Source organism: Polyodon spathula, chromosome 4 (genome assembly GCF_017654505.1).
Source record: "Polyodon spathula isolate WHYD16114869_AA chromosome 4, ASM1765450v1, whole genome shotgun sequence".
Taxonomy (NCBI): domain Eukaryota; kingdom Metazoa; phylum Chordata; class Actinopteri; order Acipenseriformes; family Polyodontidae; genus Polyodon; species Polyodon spathula.
Window position 1 is genome coordinate 86,731,878 of NC_054537.1, and position 16,925 is coordinate 86,748,802.

At 34.6% G+C, this 16,925-nt stretch overlaps 1 protein-coding gene across 1 annotated transcript in view; it reads left to right on the forward strand.

The window, feature by feature from the left end:
* Positions 1-3,942: 3,942 nt before the first annotated feature.
* Positions 3,943-16,925, forward strand: part of LOC121315031 (collagen alpha-2(I) chain-like) — a 31,786-nt gene continuing 18,803 nt past the window's right edge. The window contains exons 1-15 of the mRNA XM_041248897.1: positions 3,943-4,150; positions 6,575-6,582; positions 7,353-7,370; positions 7,914-7,949; positions 9,418-9,501; positions 10,314-10,361; positions 11,428-11,472; positions 11,584-11,637; positions 11,749-11,802; positions 12,272-12,325; positions 12,641-12,694; positions 13,503-13,556; positions 13,974-14,018; positions 14,472-14,570; positions 15,336-15,389. Coding sequence (XP_041104831.1) covers positions 4,081-4,150; positions 6,575-6,582; positions 7,353-7,370; positions 7,914-7,949; positions 9,418-9,501; positions 10,314-10,361; positions 11,428-11,472; positions 11,584-11,637; positions 11,749-11,802; positions 12,272-12,325; positions 12,641-12,694; positions 13,503-13,556; positions 13,974-14,018; positions 14,472-14,570; positions 15,336-15,389 — 777 coding nt within the window. The 5' untranslated portion in view covers positions 3,943-4,080. The remainder of the gene's footprint in view (positions 4,151-6,574; positions 6,583-7,352; positions 7,371-7,913; positions 7,950-9,417; positions 9,502-10,313; positions 10,362-11,427; positions 11,473-11,583; positions 11,638-11,748; positions 11,803-12,271; positions 12,326-12,640; positions 12,695-13,502; positions 13,557-13,973; positions 14,019-14,471; positions 14,571-15,335; positions 15,390-16,925) is intronic.

Here is a 16,925-nt window from a genome sequence, read left to right on the forward strand (position 1 = left end):
ATCTTGTCTTTGAAGGTTGCTGAAATAATTTATATCAGCACGCTGACAGTAACAAGACCATACAACTTTAATATGATTAAAGGTAGATGTAGTATTACTAGTATATATCTTATAAATGAGACCTCCTATGTTGGTATTTATGCCTACACAATATTCCAAACCCATGGCAGAGGTCACATAATTCTTTATGAACATTAAAATGTCTTAGTCTTATTAACTGAGAAGCAGAATGAATCAACATGAGCAATAAAATCAAAACAGACCGTCCTTTCCACAAAACCTTTTACTGTACCGCCCAACCGCTAAATATTTTACTCTGTAGCCGATTCCAGATCAGGCACACGCAACTCCAATCCGCAACCCAAAGACCCAGCAAGGCCAACAAATCCAAGCAAGCTGACACCGGCATAGCAGAACAGTAAAGCAGGGCAAGCAGCAGGCGGAGAGATAAGGAAGGAAACAACAGCCCCAGGAAACCAGACCCAACCACTCCAGCACAAAGAACCGCCACGGACACGAGGCACAGCAGGCAGCGAGAAAGCAGGCAGCAAAGGCTGGCAGAAACCACAACAGGCAACAAGGAGGCACAGCAGGTAGTGGGAAAGCAGGCAGCAAAGGCAGGCAGAAACCACAACAGGCAACAAGGAGGCACAGCAGGCAGCAAGAAAGCAAGCAGCAAAGGGAGGCAGGAACCGCAGCAGGCAGCGAGAAAGGCACAAAAGCCGACCCAACAGGGCAAGCAAGGGGTTAATCACAGCACAAAGTTTCCAACCTGTTTCATCTGTGTTGGTCTATATGTTATGCCCCTCAAACAAAGCAAGGCATGAACAAAACGACAGAAGCTATCAAAATAAACAATAAAGAATAAAAGTTAAAATAAAATACTAGTTACAAACTAAAAATAATTAAAAACTAAAAAATATAAACTAAAATATAAACTAAAATCAATAAAATAAAGCACACACAGAGCTAATAGTGTGCCAGCATCCTCTCCTGACTAATAGTCCATTCATAGTTGGACATTCTTAGCAGGGAGCCAGTTACTAACCTTTTTTGTTTTGTTTAATGTTTTCTTTCTTTCTTTCTTTGTAAATGCATGATTCCTTACTTTCATTGCTACTATGCAAGCTACTCCTCAAAGCCTACACAACAGGCTGGTAAAAGTTTATAACAACGTGTGAGGCTTACCATGCAATTTACTCTAATAACAGGAATGAGACAAAAAAAAATATAGATGGGTCAAGGCTATCTTTCAAGTACTTCATTCCTCTCCGTGATGCCTGTATTGCCAGATACGCTGATAAAGATCCCTGTGTTTGCTTGAAAACAGGCATTTTGTGGAAATCACTTGTGGGTCGATAAACCTGTGGATATATTAAATGAGTGTGCTCTGATATTTGATACTGGAAGAAAGTTTTGAGATGTATAGCACATGTGTAAAACTACTGCAAGCCTGACAGTATCTGAAAATCCATCTGTTGTTTTGAGATGTATAGCACATGTGTAAAACTACTGCAAGCCTGACAGTATCTGAAAATCCATCTGTTGTCCAGCTTGTAGTCATTGGAAAGATTTACTCCTTAAAATTACTTTTATAACCTGCATCAAAGCTTAGCTTTTGAGACGATGAAACCGCCTTTTAAAAAGTTGGTTTTGCTGGCTAGGTTTTCATATCAATATGCACAGTCTACAGGCCAATTGTATAGGTATATACTTTATTTTCTTTCAAAAATAGATAATGAAAAGGAAACTACTCTTTTAAAGATAATCATGATATAAATGATTAAAATGCTCCTATTTGCATCATTTAAATAGCTCTTTGCACCAACCCCAGTGATTGCTGGTATGCTGGAGAGCCCTTAAATGACCCTGTTGTGTGTGTGTGTGTGTGTGTGTGTGTGTGTGTGTGTGTGTGTGTGTGTGTGTGTGTGTGTGTGTGTGTGTGTGTGTGTCCATGGTTAGCAACTTCATTGATATTATTTCAATAAAATAGCATCTTAAAGCAGAGGCCTGTTTGTTATCATACCAAAACTTTTTTATTAAGTCCTGAGCAAAAAAATACATCAACACCTGCAAAAAGGAGAGGCAGTTATCTATATTTCAAACGGTGTAACAACACGGTTTACTTTTAAGTACCATTAAGCTATACTAAATGGAAACACAGAATTAATGGGGAAGAATATTACATTGAAATGGTGATTTTATGCTTACATATTTTAAGCCTAATAGGAATGGTTTAAAACTGTTAAACAATCGTATTATAGGCCACTTCTAATACTATATACTTTGTCCAAAATGCTACAGAAACAGTATAATCCTATTTTAAAATACTCCAACATTCTCTATTACTTACAGCTTTTTAAAAATCTGTTTTCTTTCAAGAACCATTATTTAGTCCATTATTTTACATCATGCATCGCATTTCTTTATCTTGGATTTGCGTATAATAATTCTGGAAAAGGGTACGTTCCATAATCACAGACTAGTCTCAGCAGGTCTGTTTGCCTCTGCAGGATCTTCTTCGTTTAGTTACCAACAAAACGTGAAATGTGAAACTGCACTCTACTTTGCCTAGAGGTGGAGTTTCTTTTAAAAAAAAACAGACGATTTTCCGATTAGCAAGAATTAATTTCATTCTGTTATACGCCTTTTAGCTTATTTATTTAAACATGTGCGCTATAGTTTAAAAAGCTGCTACGAACTGGATTGATAATTAACGAATTACGTTTTACTTTCTAACTAAAAATGTATGAAACACAAACATACCGACGATGTTGTCTGAATAGCCCCAGGATTTAGACAGTGAAAAGAAAAGAAACAACCTCCAGCTGTATTTACACACACGAAAACAAAACTGTTTTTAAAAGGTATGTTTTTGCAAATAATTCAGAGCTGAGATTCACTATTCTAGATATATTTATATATATATATATATATATATATATATATATATATATATATATATATAGTATATATTGTTATAGAAATATTTAAGATCATAATCTTTACAATTCTAGTATTAGTCAGGACAAAACAATGATTTTAATTTAACGAATTAACATTTTACCAAATGCAGCAAATCGTTTAGCTTTTAGCAAATAAATATTTTTTTTGGGGGGGGGGGGGGGTTCAGTGTGTGTGTTTGTTTTTGGTTTGTTTGTTTTTTTGTTCTTGTGTTTTAAATTATTGTTATACTGTATAAGCACACAAATTGTATGTTGTTTTAAACTCTGTCTATAAACAGGAACAAACGTGTCAAAAACTCCTAATAAAACCCAAACTGAATACACATAAAATCAATTTAGCTATGTCGATTTTACTGTTTTTCCCGGAAAATTCATAAATATTTAGGTTAAAAAAACGATCACATTTCTTTTCCTACTTCAAAAATGCTAGTACAAAACAGTCATACACTTTTTTAGAAAATGTAAATATATAGAATGTTTAATTAAGACAAATCTTTGGTATCCATACTAATTTACGTTTGTTTCAAATATGTACAGTATTGTCTGTACGCATTGCGAGAAGGCACCTTTTCTAAGCGAAAGTCTGTCGAGCTGTTGTGGTGCTTAGGTGTAAAGGTGTTTCCAGTGATACAGTCGCTGGACAGGTGCTGCGCTTAGATCAGTTGGAAGCATCAGGATGCAGCACCAGTTTAAGATGAGAACAAAAAGCCAGACAAAATGTCAGATTTTCCTTTTTAAAGCCTGAAAGTGTCCACGTCTTCAAAATAAGGGAGCTAATTAAAAACAGCGCATTCGTCACCATTGTTATATTCGTGCCAAAGTTCCTTTAGAAGGCTGGAGATAAGGACCACATGACTAAGTGGATCGGTTCTGGGATGGGAGTAAGTCTAGGATTTCTCGATTCCTATTGGTTTGGAGCCCGGGTCTTGACACGCAGACAAAGGAACCTCCTGCCATATAAATAGGACTGATTAGACTTTATTATTTTAGCATCACGGCAGCAGGTTTCTGCTAAGTTTGGAGTTACTCTAGTCATCACAACTGCATGCCTGCTCTTTGTAGGTAATAACCAAGGCTTTGCAGCACAAGGAGTCTGCATGTCTAGTCTGTAGACATGCTCAGCTTTGTGGATAATCGGATTGTGTTACTGCTTGCAGTAGCTTCATACCTAGCAACATGCCAATGTAAGTTTATATATCCTTTTTTGTTTCTTTCTTATCAAGTATGTGAAGCTGCTTTTTTTGGACTCTGAACTGATGTAGATTCTGCTAAGAACGTTAGGTCTAAGTTGGTAAATGCTACCAAAATGGATAAATCTATCTGGACAGTTTAAAGTACTTGTACTCGTTTTACATGTGAAGGATCTGGTCCATATCCTTTATGACTATGATTGTTTAGGTTTTACTTATTATTAAAAAGATTCAAGATATCATGCTATTCACACATTGGCAAGTTTGCTAGTTGTTAGGACTCACGGTAGAATGCAATAAACAAGGATAACACTATTCAACATTTATTCTGTTGTCTATTCTCCAACTTTTAACATAGAACTGTGGATGCAATAAAGAAATGTGTTTCTAAAATGATGGACAATAAGCAAAATAATCTCTACAACTCCAAAAGAGATTTTGTTGAAAAACAAAAACAAACCAAAAAAACTCTTTGTTCTAGTGATGGTAAACTTTTGGGCGTTGTACAAATAGCTATACAGCGACTCGCGAGACGTTTATTATAGAGAGGTTGAAATATGCCCCCTGGTGGCTTTTAAAAGATTTGCGCGGTAACTCAAAGTTGTGACCAGGCCAAGCTATTGTGTTATGGCACATATCCCAGGAACTTCACACACACACGATAAACGGAAAATCTAAATAATTTTTTGTTTACATTAAGATTTGAATTTAACTTGCCAAAAACCACAAACTTAAAAGCATTAAAGTAACTACATTAAACAATAGTTTTATTCATGTTTAGAGGCATGGCCTAAACTAGTTCAATATCTAAGTTTAATTATTATTATTTCTTTTTTAATTTACTTTTTTTTTTTTTTTTGCAGTTAACAAAATTTAATATACTGGTAGTTGACGTGTATGAGAGAAAGACGCCCCCTGGTGGACCTGCCATGAACTGATGCATTTCAATAGAGTGGGAGAACAAATTAAGCCTAACTTCTTAATTGAGCAGTTACCTGTTTATTCTTTAAATCTGTATCAGTCTGTTATATTCTAAATGTACTCTAAATTATTCTGAATCAATATGTGTCCTGTATACTATTTAATATCATGGTCATCGATAATGTTAATGCATACATTAAATCAAAATACTTCAAATTCAGGTATTTTTGAGACCTAGTTTGAGGTCACTGACGTTAGGTTTGCATTAAGGTTACAGTTGGGTTTAGGTACAAGAGTTAAGGACGAAGTTACTTGAATAGATATTGTAGATATGAATGTGGTGATTTGAATTGTATTTCCTATCAATAAATTGAGGGTTTTTTTTAGATATGAAGGTGGTCTAAATCACACCTGAGCAAGGCCAAGTGCTGGCAAAATGGCAATGGAGGCCCATACATTCCAATTTGAGAGGCTTTCAGCAATGAATTATTATAGTTAAGTTATAAATACATTCTCAATATAAGTCAATATAAGTTATTGACTATTTAAAATTTTGCAAATTCAAGATAGATACATAAAAAAAAGAATGTTCGTGAACAGTCAGATGGTACATGGTTTCAAAACAGCAATTTGCAGAGCCAAATTCCCCAGTTTATTCTTGAGCCCACACTTCTAAATGATAGCCTAGGTCTTACTAATTCCTTCCACAAGCTATCTTCTTATTATTTTGACCATGCAGTGGTTAGACAAATGGCAGTGCCTTCTAGTGATCATTATGTGGTGCATCTCTTCATAGCTCATCACTTTTAAATTGTATAAAAAAAAATTCTGAACTGAGTTTGCAAGAACTATTTTACTAAATTAGTGTAAAAGGTTTAGATGAATAACTTAATTTAGTGCATTTAAAATCATACATTAAATCACTGTTGTAGTTATATAGTTTCAAATTATTCAACAGTTTAATATGGAAATATATTTAAAATCATTTCATCACTACTGGATGCTTTCAGTATGCAATGAAGTATTTCCTAAATATATAATCATATTTGATAGAAACCAGGCCTTCTTCATTGAAGTTATTCACTTGATGGCTTTTCATGTCTTATTTGTAAGACATAATTTTAAGATCACTGCAAAAGGAACCCAACATGCAATACTGTAACTTTTATTATTATTATTATTATTATTATTATTATTATTATTATTATTATTATTATTATTATTATTATTATTAGACAGTAATATTTAATTCCAGGTTTTAAAATAGTCATAAAGGAAACATGACCATTGAAGAATAATGTCGACTTAATTATGATACAGGAGATAATACTAAACTATAAATGCTATTATCTTCAGCATGGAAACGCATTATTTAAACAACTGCTTTTGTTCCATTGCAATGATTACAACAGTTTGTTTTATTCAAATCTTTCATTTCAACCACTAACTACATATTTTCTTTTTTTTTGTTCTTCTTCTTGCTTTCTCTTAATACAGACACACAGGTTAGTAAAATAAAATATTTGATCATTCTTTATCTGCAGAGATGAATTTTACCTTTTCTGATACATTTACTTCTGTTTCTGCTTATCAGTCAGTGCAAGGCTGCATGTCCTGGCATTAATCTTCCGGGCTGTTCTTCTATTGGCGATCGCCTCTTATATTAAAACAGGCATCAGCCCGATAGGGCATTATATTCTATTGCTAGAAGTCTCTGATTTCAATTGGTTTGGGGGAATATCAGTATCCCAAAGGGGCTGGACATTTCTGGAGGCAAACCTTTAAAATAAGGTGGAAATTAAATTGATAAAGGCATTTGCCTTACATACAAAGGACCCAAAGAAGACTATGCATGCAATCAGGTTAGATGTCATTTTTACATTCTTTCTGTAAAATGTGACGTGTATGTTTAGTAAGAGTTTGTGGACTGGCTAAATAGTAGATATAGAACTATTTTTTTAATCTTTCTTGTTATATTGTATAACGTGATTTCAGCCATGTCCAGTTATTTTTTTCATTGATTATAATGTGTATATTGATACTACTTTATAATATGTGACAATATTTCCAGTATAGTTCAATTTATTACTAAAATGATCATTTCTATTGAAGTAATCATGAATTCATGATATGAGTTTAATAATAACAGCCTCAGCCTTTTGTTATGAAGAGCCACTCATTGTAAAGTGTGTCTAATATATTCATGGATTAATAAATCAGCATCTACAGTACTGCTAGATAATAACATTGCATTCGCTTTTGCTTCCCATTATAGAATCTTGAAGGACCAAAGGTGAGCAGTATTTATTTGACTCTGTGGTGGACATTTAGATTACTTTAAAAGATAATTATGCATCTGTGGCCTGGAATGAGTTTATTTATTTATTTATTTATTTTTTTTTTTTTTAATGTAATCAATGGTAGCATATACACAGATAGAAGGCCCAGCAAAGTCAATTGTTCAATTCAGATTGTTATGGTGGTCATCAATAAAAAATAATCCTATACTATAAATATGGAGAGAGTTATTTTAGTAATAGCTTTAACACTATTGCATTTGAATTGGTTAATAATGTGTATGAGATGTTTGTGTGATATTAACTTCTAAACGTCTATATTAAGTAGAAACACATTCACTTGTATGTTGCGCATGTAAGAATATATGTAAAGCCTAAGTAAGGTTTTACAGAATATATACTTGCAAGATAACCAGTGGACTATATTGCATCTGTGTTTATTATTATTATTATTATTATTATTATTATTATTATTATTATTATTATTATTATTATTATTATTATTCTTTTATAAAATATCATGTTTTTTTCCTCTTCAGGGTCCCCGGGGAGACAAAGGCCCCATGGGAGATAGGGTACGGAATTATAATTTTTTGTTTAGCTGCCTTTTCAAGTACTTTAAAAACTGTTGTTTCCAATACTCAGTCCTAGGCTTATTATATTTATGTAAGTTCCATCTGTCATACATTATGTTTGCTATTTTAATGGAAAAAATGCTGTTGTCTGACATTTTTACAAATACCCACAAGTTAAAATGGCAGTGTGGCCAACAAGTTTCCATACAGGGGAAATTCCTGTGAAATGAATGAGCACTGAGGAACAATTTGGGGGGGGGGGGGGGGGGGGTTCCCTCCAAGTTTGCACATGTTTGTTTCACAGGAATTCACTTCAGCATGGACACTGGGGGGTTCACTTAAAACAAACACATTACCACAGAGCAGGTCAAAGCATGGGCACTGAGCAGGTCAAAGCATGGGCACTGAGCGGTCAAAGCATGGGCACTGAGCGGTCAAAGCATGGGCACTGAGCGGGTCAAAGCATGGGCACTGAGCGGGTCAAAGCATGGGCACTGAGCCGGTCAAAGCATGGGCACTGAGCGTTCAAAGCATGGGCACTGAGCGGTCAAAGCATGGGCACTGAGTGGGTCAAAGCATGGGCACTGATAGGGTCAGAGCATGGGCACTGAGCCGATCAAAGCATGGGCACTGAGCGGGTCAAAGCATGGGCACTGAGCCGGTCAAAGCATGGGCACTGAGCGGGTCAAAGCATGGGCACTGAGCGGGTCAAAGCATGGGCACTGAGCGGGTCAAAGCATGGGCACTGAGCAGGTCAAAGCATGGGCACTGAGCGGTCAAAGCATGGGCACTGAGCAGGTCAAAGCATGGGCACTGAGCGGTCAAAGCATGGGCAGGTGTCCAGCCACACCCCCAGTAGCTTTCTTTAATGAAAACACAAGAGTCAGCTTCATTTAAGAAGCAAATACAACGGCTGCTACTACTACTACTACTATATTATTATTATTATTTATTATTTATTATTATTATTATTATTATTATTATTATTATTATTATTATTATTATTATTATTATTATTATTATTATTATTATTATTATTATTATTATTATTATTATTATTATTATTATTATTATTATTATTAATTATTTAATTATTAATAAAATTATTTAAAGTTTGTTTTATTTATTTTATTTGTTTCATTCTGAGTGTTTACTTTTTACTGCTAATATAAAACTTGTATTTAAGGTTAATTGTCTCTTTTAGGACTGGAGTTTATTACTACTTGACCTATACCTTTAGCAGCTCAAAAAGAGCCAATCAAAAATAACTGTAATAGCTCTGTGCAACAAAATAAAAAAAAAAAAACTGCTGCTGTCTGTTTTGTTATTTGGTACTTTTTAAAGCTGCTGTCCTATAGCAACTTCATAACTAAAGTTGAGCATTTTATTTATTTATGTATTTATTTATTTATTTATTTAATTATAAATGTATTTATGTATTTGTATCATTATTTCACATTGTTCTCAGGGTCCCCAAGGTCCGAACGGTAGAGATGGTGAACCTGGTACCCCTGGACTTCCAGGACCCCCTGGGCCCCCTGGCATTGGTGGAGTAAGTGCACAAAAAACACAGCTCAAATCAAAATTCTCCAAACTGACATATTTAAAATGACACGGCACTGATTGGGACAGATTTTGAGGCCTACATCAATATAAACTGCAGCAAATATATAGTCCTACGTAAGTCCTCTTACATCTCCTTGTATGTATACATCATCGCAGCCAACAAAATGGATGTCTGTTTGACTTATATAAAAATAGTTCTAGTAGATTGTTGCAGTTGTGTAGTCATCATCGTCTGTTTGCATTCCATTGCAGTTTCGTTTTCGAATATGACTTACAGAGATACATAGAAACAGTAAAGATAGAATGTCTGGAAGGTAAACAAAAAAAAACTGCTTTGATCAACTTAAAGCGATGTCAGTGCATACAAAGAGATGACATCACCTCCTCCACAAAAATTTTCCATTATTTAAATTTCCAGTGGATCCTGTACAGTTGTCATTCAAATTGCATTTGTAAATTTCCAGGATATATCTGACACAATAGTAAACCTCATATAGTCATATGAGCTATATAATCTAGCCTTATAAAAGTTTCCTGTGGTAAATGTGTTACCATGCTTACCATATTTATACTTTACTTCACTTTCTATGGTGTTCTCATGGTATTCCACTGTAAACATTTATAGGGGTAACCACTGCAAAGTTAATATTTATAAATCAAATAGTATCTTACTAAATAAATAGGGCATTGTTTTAATACTACCAAGGAAAAAAAAAATGTAAAACTTGTACTGAATTACTAAATGTAGTTTGAAATGTATCTCATCTTCCTGTTTCCAAAATACTCTTCTTTTTCCAGAACTTTGCTGCTCAGTTCAAAGCCCCTGACGCAGGTCCTGGACCCATGGTAAGCATGTGTGTGTGTGTGTGTGTGTGTGTGTGTGTGTGTGTGTGTGTGTGTGTGTGTGTGTGTGTGTGTGTGTGTGCGTGTGTGTGTGTGTGTGTGTGTGTGTGTGTGTGTGTGTGTGTGTGCGTGCGCATATATATATATATATATATATATATATATATATATATATATATATATATATATATATATATATATATATATATATCTGTGTGTTACTGTTTTAATTCAAACACGTATTATGACAAAAGATAGATATGGGTAATTATAATAAGCAAAATGCAGTAAACTTCTTATTGGAGACTTTGACAAGTTTTCTTTTTATGAGTAGAAGAAATAAGATACTTACAAAAAAAAGAAAACGCTATTAAATACAGTTTTGTTAAGTGCACTTAGCGGGTTGTCAAATTTTTGATTTGGTCCTAGCCTTAGTCTGAAAAGCAAATATTCAAATTCCCCTTTCAATTAAAACTACCTGGCCACCATATTATTCATTGATGATCCAAATCCACCATGAAGCAGCTTTCTTCCTTTTGGGAGAGGTGCTCTGTATTTGTAGACCTTTAGTACGACCAAAATGATGCATCTAATGTCAAATCATAGTGATTGAATTATTACACAAAATGCTTTTTTTTTTTTTTATACATCACTGATAGGGTACAGTTGAAAATGACCCTTCTCATTGCACATGTTGTCAAATGTATTTTCATGCAATTGTATGCAATTTTTTTACAGAAAGAAATACAATAGAGACTAATAAGCACTGTTTGATGTTTGGTTTTCATAATCTTTCTATAAAACAAGGAAAGAGACATCTTTCCTATCTAAACAGTGGCAGTGTTCAGATCTACTACTGTTTAGAATAATTGTTATCAACACACCCTTAACACTATTTCACAATGATATTATGTTGAATAATATTACAATAAGAAGCTTTTCCTGCAGGAATATAGGTCTCTTACCGCAATCCCAAATGCCTTATAATTAATAAACATGAACCCTTTTGTAATCTTCTGGCCATTATTGTAAATACACACTCTAAAAAGTCTTGTTTTGATATTGATAGGGTTTGATGGGACCAAGAGGCCCTCCAGGACCACCAGGACCTCCTGTAAGTCTGACTTATGTATTATTAGGACTTATACCTTTCAATTGCAAATACTGTTTGAATTAAAATTGCTATGACCAAAACAACTGACTGTTTTATTTTCTGTTAAATTAGGGGGCTCAAGGTTTCCAAGGACACCCTGGCGAGCCTGGTGAACCAGGACAGACTGTAAGGCCAGAGGCTGAGTTACTTTAGTTTTTTTTTTAAGGCTGCCAGATAGCATATTGACCTTCTGACCTAATTTTCTTTTTTTTCTTCCTTTTTTCTTTAAAAAATCAGGGCCCAGTAGGTGCTCGAGGCCCCCCAGGCCCCCCTGGGAAGGCTGGTGATGATGTAAGTAAAGAGTTCCTGCTCATATGTCCTACAAGAAAGATGTGGCTCATCTCCTTTACTTTTTGAAATGTACTGTCATCATTTTAATTTCACGGACAAAGAAAATTACTGTATGTTGTAGGTACAGACTCAGATACACTGTTAATATAACAGGATTCACGAGTTATAATCTTTGTCAACTGGTATATTACCATAATTAGGCCCATAAATAAATCAAAGGTATTTATCTTTCTTTGGTTTGCCAAGATTACATCTATTCTTTCTCTCATTGTATTTCATCGATTGTACTAGCTAATGCTCAAATTAACTGGATAACCTTAAAAGGAACATATATATACAGTAGAATTATACCTATACTGTATCAGTTGATCTATTTTTTTCTTCTTCATTTAGGTTATGATTAAGACAACATAAATGTAACGAATGCTGGGGCACCTTTGTTTATTTGAATGTCTCTCTTTGACAATAGGGTAACCCTGGCAGACCTGGCAAACCTGGTGATCGTGGAACTGTTGGTGCTCAAGTAAGAAGCATAATTGCATATTATACATTTGAACTATAGTATAACAGAGTGGCCCAGGCAGACATACAGTGAGTCAACCATAAGACAGAATGATTTTTTGCTGTTGTACCACTGCTTCATAGTAAACTTGTAACCACAAAGCTTTGCAAAAGGAAAAAGTTAGGTTAGTCCGTTTTTGTATTTAATATTATTACATAGAAGTTGGTACTTGTATAATGTTGGTTCTTGTTTATTAAGTTACAAATTAATGAGATATGAAGGTGCTTTATTGCTTAGCAACATTGATATTCAATAACCTGTTTCAACCTTCAATAGGGTGCTCGTGGATTCCCTGGAACCCCTGGTCTTCCAGGAATGAAGGGACACAGAGTAAGTATCATTCTACCTACTTTTCTTTAAAATGTTAAACTTTCCCATTTCAGGACATACTGCAGGGACATAGAGGTAGCAGCCAGCTGGATGAAATATGAGCGGTAGATCAACAGACTGATAAAGAGCAATAGTTTAGCTTTGATAGGACTGATTCTTTAATAAAATACCAAATAGGGATTCACAACTGTAGTACATGTTTAATCCCTAATCCTAACCAGGGTCTTACAAAAGATATGTGAACGAATTCACTGAAAACAAATATGGTCCACTTATCCACACTAGTTTAATTTTGGTTAACCGCTGTAGCCTCACTTTCTTCTTGTTCATGGGATCTTTTGGTCCTGGGTGACATGTTTTCAAAGCCACGTACGCAATGTTCACATATTATATTGCTCACAAGACTTTTACATGAAACAATAATGTCAAGTGTAGTTTATTGTATCTGCACACAATGTCATACCATCAAATGGTCCTTACTATTCAATCTGCTGGCAATGTCAAACAACAACTTAACCCACGTGTGTCGAGATTTTACTATTAGTTTAAATAAAAAGGAAATATTTTAAATTATGACTGAAGATAGAATAATGGAATAAGGTTTTTTCTTTTTTTTTTAATTCAGCTCAAGTTTGGTCAACAACCTGAAATATCAAGAAACTTCACCATTTAATTTGGTGGTTTATTTTGACATTATTAATTTTGAACTCCCTTTTATATTAGAAAAAAAGACTGGGATGTAACCTAACACATCTAGGTTCTATACAATGTGAGCTTTTCCCTCAATTTCCTTATTGTTCTTATACAGGGCTACACTGGTCTAGATGGACGTAAGGGTGAGCCTGGAGCAGCTGGCATTAAGGTAATGATAACAGCATAATATTGAAAAATAACAAGCAGTTTAAACAATACTACGATACATACTACAAGAGGTGTGACTTTCCATAGAGCTTCAAATATATTGTTTACTTCCTTGCCAAAACAAGACCACTAATTATTAAGTTGATCTGTCATATACACTAGTATATTTTAAAGCTCCTAGATCATACCAGTGACGCTGGAATGACTCTTTCACAATGCCAATGCCCATTATGACTGGACAGCGTGCTATGCCTAATAGGAATTCTAACAATGACTCCCGCAACCATTAGTCAGATGACACTTTAAGTATCTGTCATTATACTGTACAATTATACAGTTGATAGATTGTTGATAGACTGCTGGTTTCATTTGGAGTTTTGATATATATATATATATATATCCTCTTCTTTCCACACAGGGTGAAACAGGCGCTCGGGGAGAGAATGGATCCCCAGGACTGGCGGTAAGTGACCTAAATCCCTTTACAATGTTACAAGACAAAAATATATATATCTATATATATATATATTATATATATATATATATATATATATATATATATATATATATATATTTTTTTTTTTTTTTTTTTTTTTTACAAGCCACAACTTATTAATTTTATTGAACGATAGGGCCCAATTAAAAAGTGAGACTGACATCTTAAAAAAGAACCCATTAGTACTTCTTGAACAGGGCCCATAATCTAAAGGCATGGGGCATATTTAAAAATATATATCCACATCAACAAGCATTTATATTATTCCATGGTTCACCATAGCAGCATACAAGTTTACATGGTGTTGATTTCTGCACTGTCACCCTAAGAAGCTGTATCTTTTTAAGCAGAAACCATTTGTGTTGCTGTTCACTGAGGATTATTTGTTAGCTCATGGGAGTCGTTCTTTTTTCCTCCCAGGGCTCTCGTGGTATGTCAGGTGAAAGAGGTCGTGCTGGCTCTGCTGGTCCAGCTGGTGATCGGGGCAGTGATGGGAATGCCGGTCCAACTGGCCCTGCTGTAAGTACCAAGTACATACTGTATTGCTTTATAAGATTACAGGACTTTTTTTTGTTTGTTTGTTTTCCTCCTGGGTTAGCAACGGCAGTCATGTAGAAATGATGGTAATATTCCATGTTAAAATATCTAAAGCACATAATTAGGCTGCCTTATTCGATCATATAAAAAAATGATATATGATATAGAATACTATTACCCAAGTATAGCGTGCACTTTGTCCATGTGGTAGAATATGTAGTAATACTGAAAGAAACAGTACAATTCAATTGAAAAAGACATTGGCAAGACCTGTGCAAAACCTGTACATAACACTCGCATAAATTCCCCAAAAAAGGTGCAGGCTCTACTTCGAGAGTTACAGTTCTTTTTAATTGATGTTAATAATCTATTGAAAATAATTGCTATTGTGGCGCCACGCTGAGTGAAGATAGTTGTTTTTCACTAGGATTGGCATTGAGGCAACTGAGAGTTTTCATACGTGAGGGACAAAGATAGTGAACCCATGTTACATTTGTTAAATTTGTAATGTAGATAAATAGGTAAAAGTATAATAAAATATAGTTATGTTTAAAGTTATTGATAATATAGGTAAAGGCAATATGAGTTCACACACATATTAAGTTAATCCTATTCATAAAACCGATAGTCTGTCCTGGTTAAAAAAAGCATCTAGATTATCCCAATGGCAGTCTATGTCATAACACTATACAATCTAGAACTCAACAGAAGGACACTACATTGAAATGCACGCTTTTCATTTTGCAGGGTCCTATAGGCCCAGCTGGTGCTCCAGGTTTCCCTGGTTCTCCTGGTCCAAAGGTATGTATTACAGATTTCTGGTTTTACTTTTCAAAACTCCTCAATAAAAGATTCAGTTCCAGATTGGTGTCTTATAATGTTTTTTTTTTTTTTCAAAATTGACGATTAATATTGACGTTTATTTAAGAAAGAATAGAGCGTTTTTTTTTCCATCTTTATTTTTCAAATCAAGAGAAGAGAATGGGTGAAACTGACCTTAATGCCACTGAGAAACATCTAATTTATAGAAATGCCTTTATTATATTCAACATGCAACAAAACCATGGTTACCAACATAAAAAGATCCTAAACAACTTAAAAAAATTGTCTCAAATAAACCGTAGTAAACACAGCATATGAAAGTGTATTACACATACTTTTATAGGATACATTTACGAGTAAAAATAATATGCACAGAACAAAGCATTCGATAGTTGAACGGAACTATTCAGAGCCTCTGAACACAGTCATGGTGAGGCTGCGGAGACTTCAGCCATCTGACAGGGTATTGTGCACAATACTCATTAAATGTTTTCCTCTTACGCCCCATTTTCAAATCAAACTAGTAACTATCACGGCATATACCTAAAGCAAAAGTTTACCTAGACCTTAACCCACTAATTTCAAAATAGGCGCTTTGAATGACAGGCGCATGACTGGCAAATGAACGTTCATAGTCAGTGCAGGTCTTGGTATTTGACAGTCATTTAAATGAATGACAGCATTCTAGTACTGCTTCAGTCAACGAGATCTGTCAGAAACTATAGGAGCCTACTAAGGGACCAATGAGATGACTGACAGCGACCCCTAGCTATTCAGAGTGTAACGGAGACGGGATGATTTTTAAATTATTATTTTTGGCAAGAAAATAAAAAATAGCGAGTGGTTTTACCAACGTTTATCCTATGTAAATTTACTTCAGTCTAACTCATATCTTTTGGGAATTCGACGGTTGACAATCTTTGCCTATTAAAATCGAAAAGCAAGCCTAATTATAATGATTAGCCCAGTTAACTGATGACAGGTTTCCATGCAGCACGAAAAGAATCTGTAAAACTCAATCGTAACTTGTTTTAATATCATTCTGGGACTGCCATCTGCAGTCTACAGTCTAACCGGAAGTTTCACTAAGGTCAAAGTTTCGTATAATTGTCAGTTCAAAATTATTCACCTACATTCTATGTTTTCCTTGTTGTATAATTAATTCAGTCTTCCAATCTACATAAAAGCAGTTTTTTTGTTCTGCAAACCGTCATTTAAAATCTTTGATTTGAACACAAATATGGTGTGGTGGGACTGGGGTGGAATGATATATTTCACACTTGTGCTGTTAAGAGTCCCAGGTCAGATCACTTTGATGAAAACAAAAATAATCAATATCAAAAGGCTTTAAACTTAATATCAGTAGTTTATTCAATGTTTACATTTTGAAACATTGCCTAAATCAATGGTTACAGACACACCCCCTGAGGTAGTCATCTTTAGGTACATCGGGGAGAATATTCCATTGATCTAAAGGTGACAGGCGTAAATACCACCATTATTAAGAGACACAAA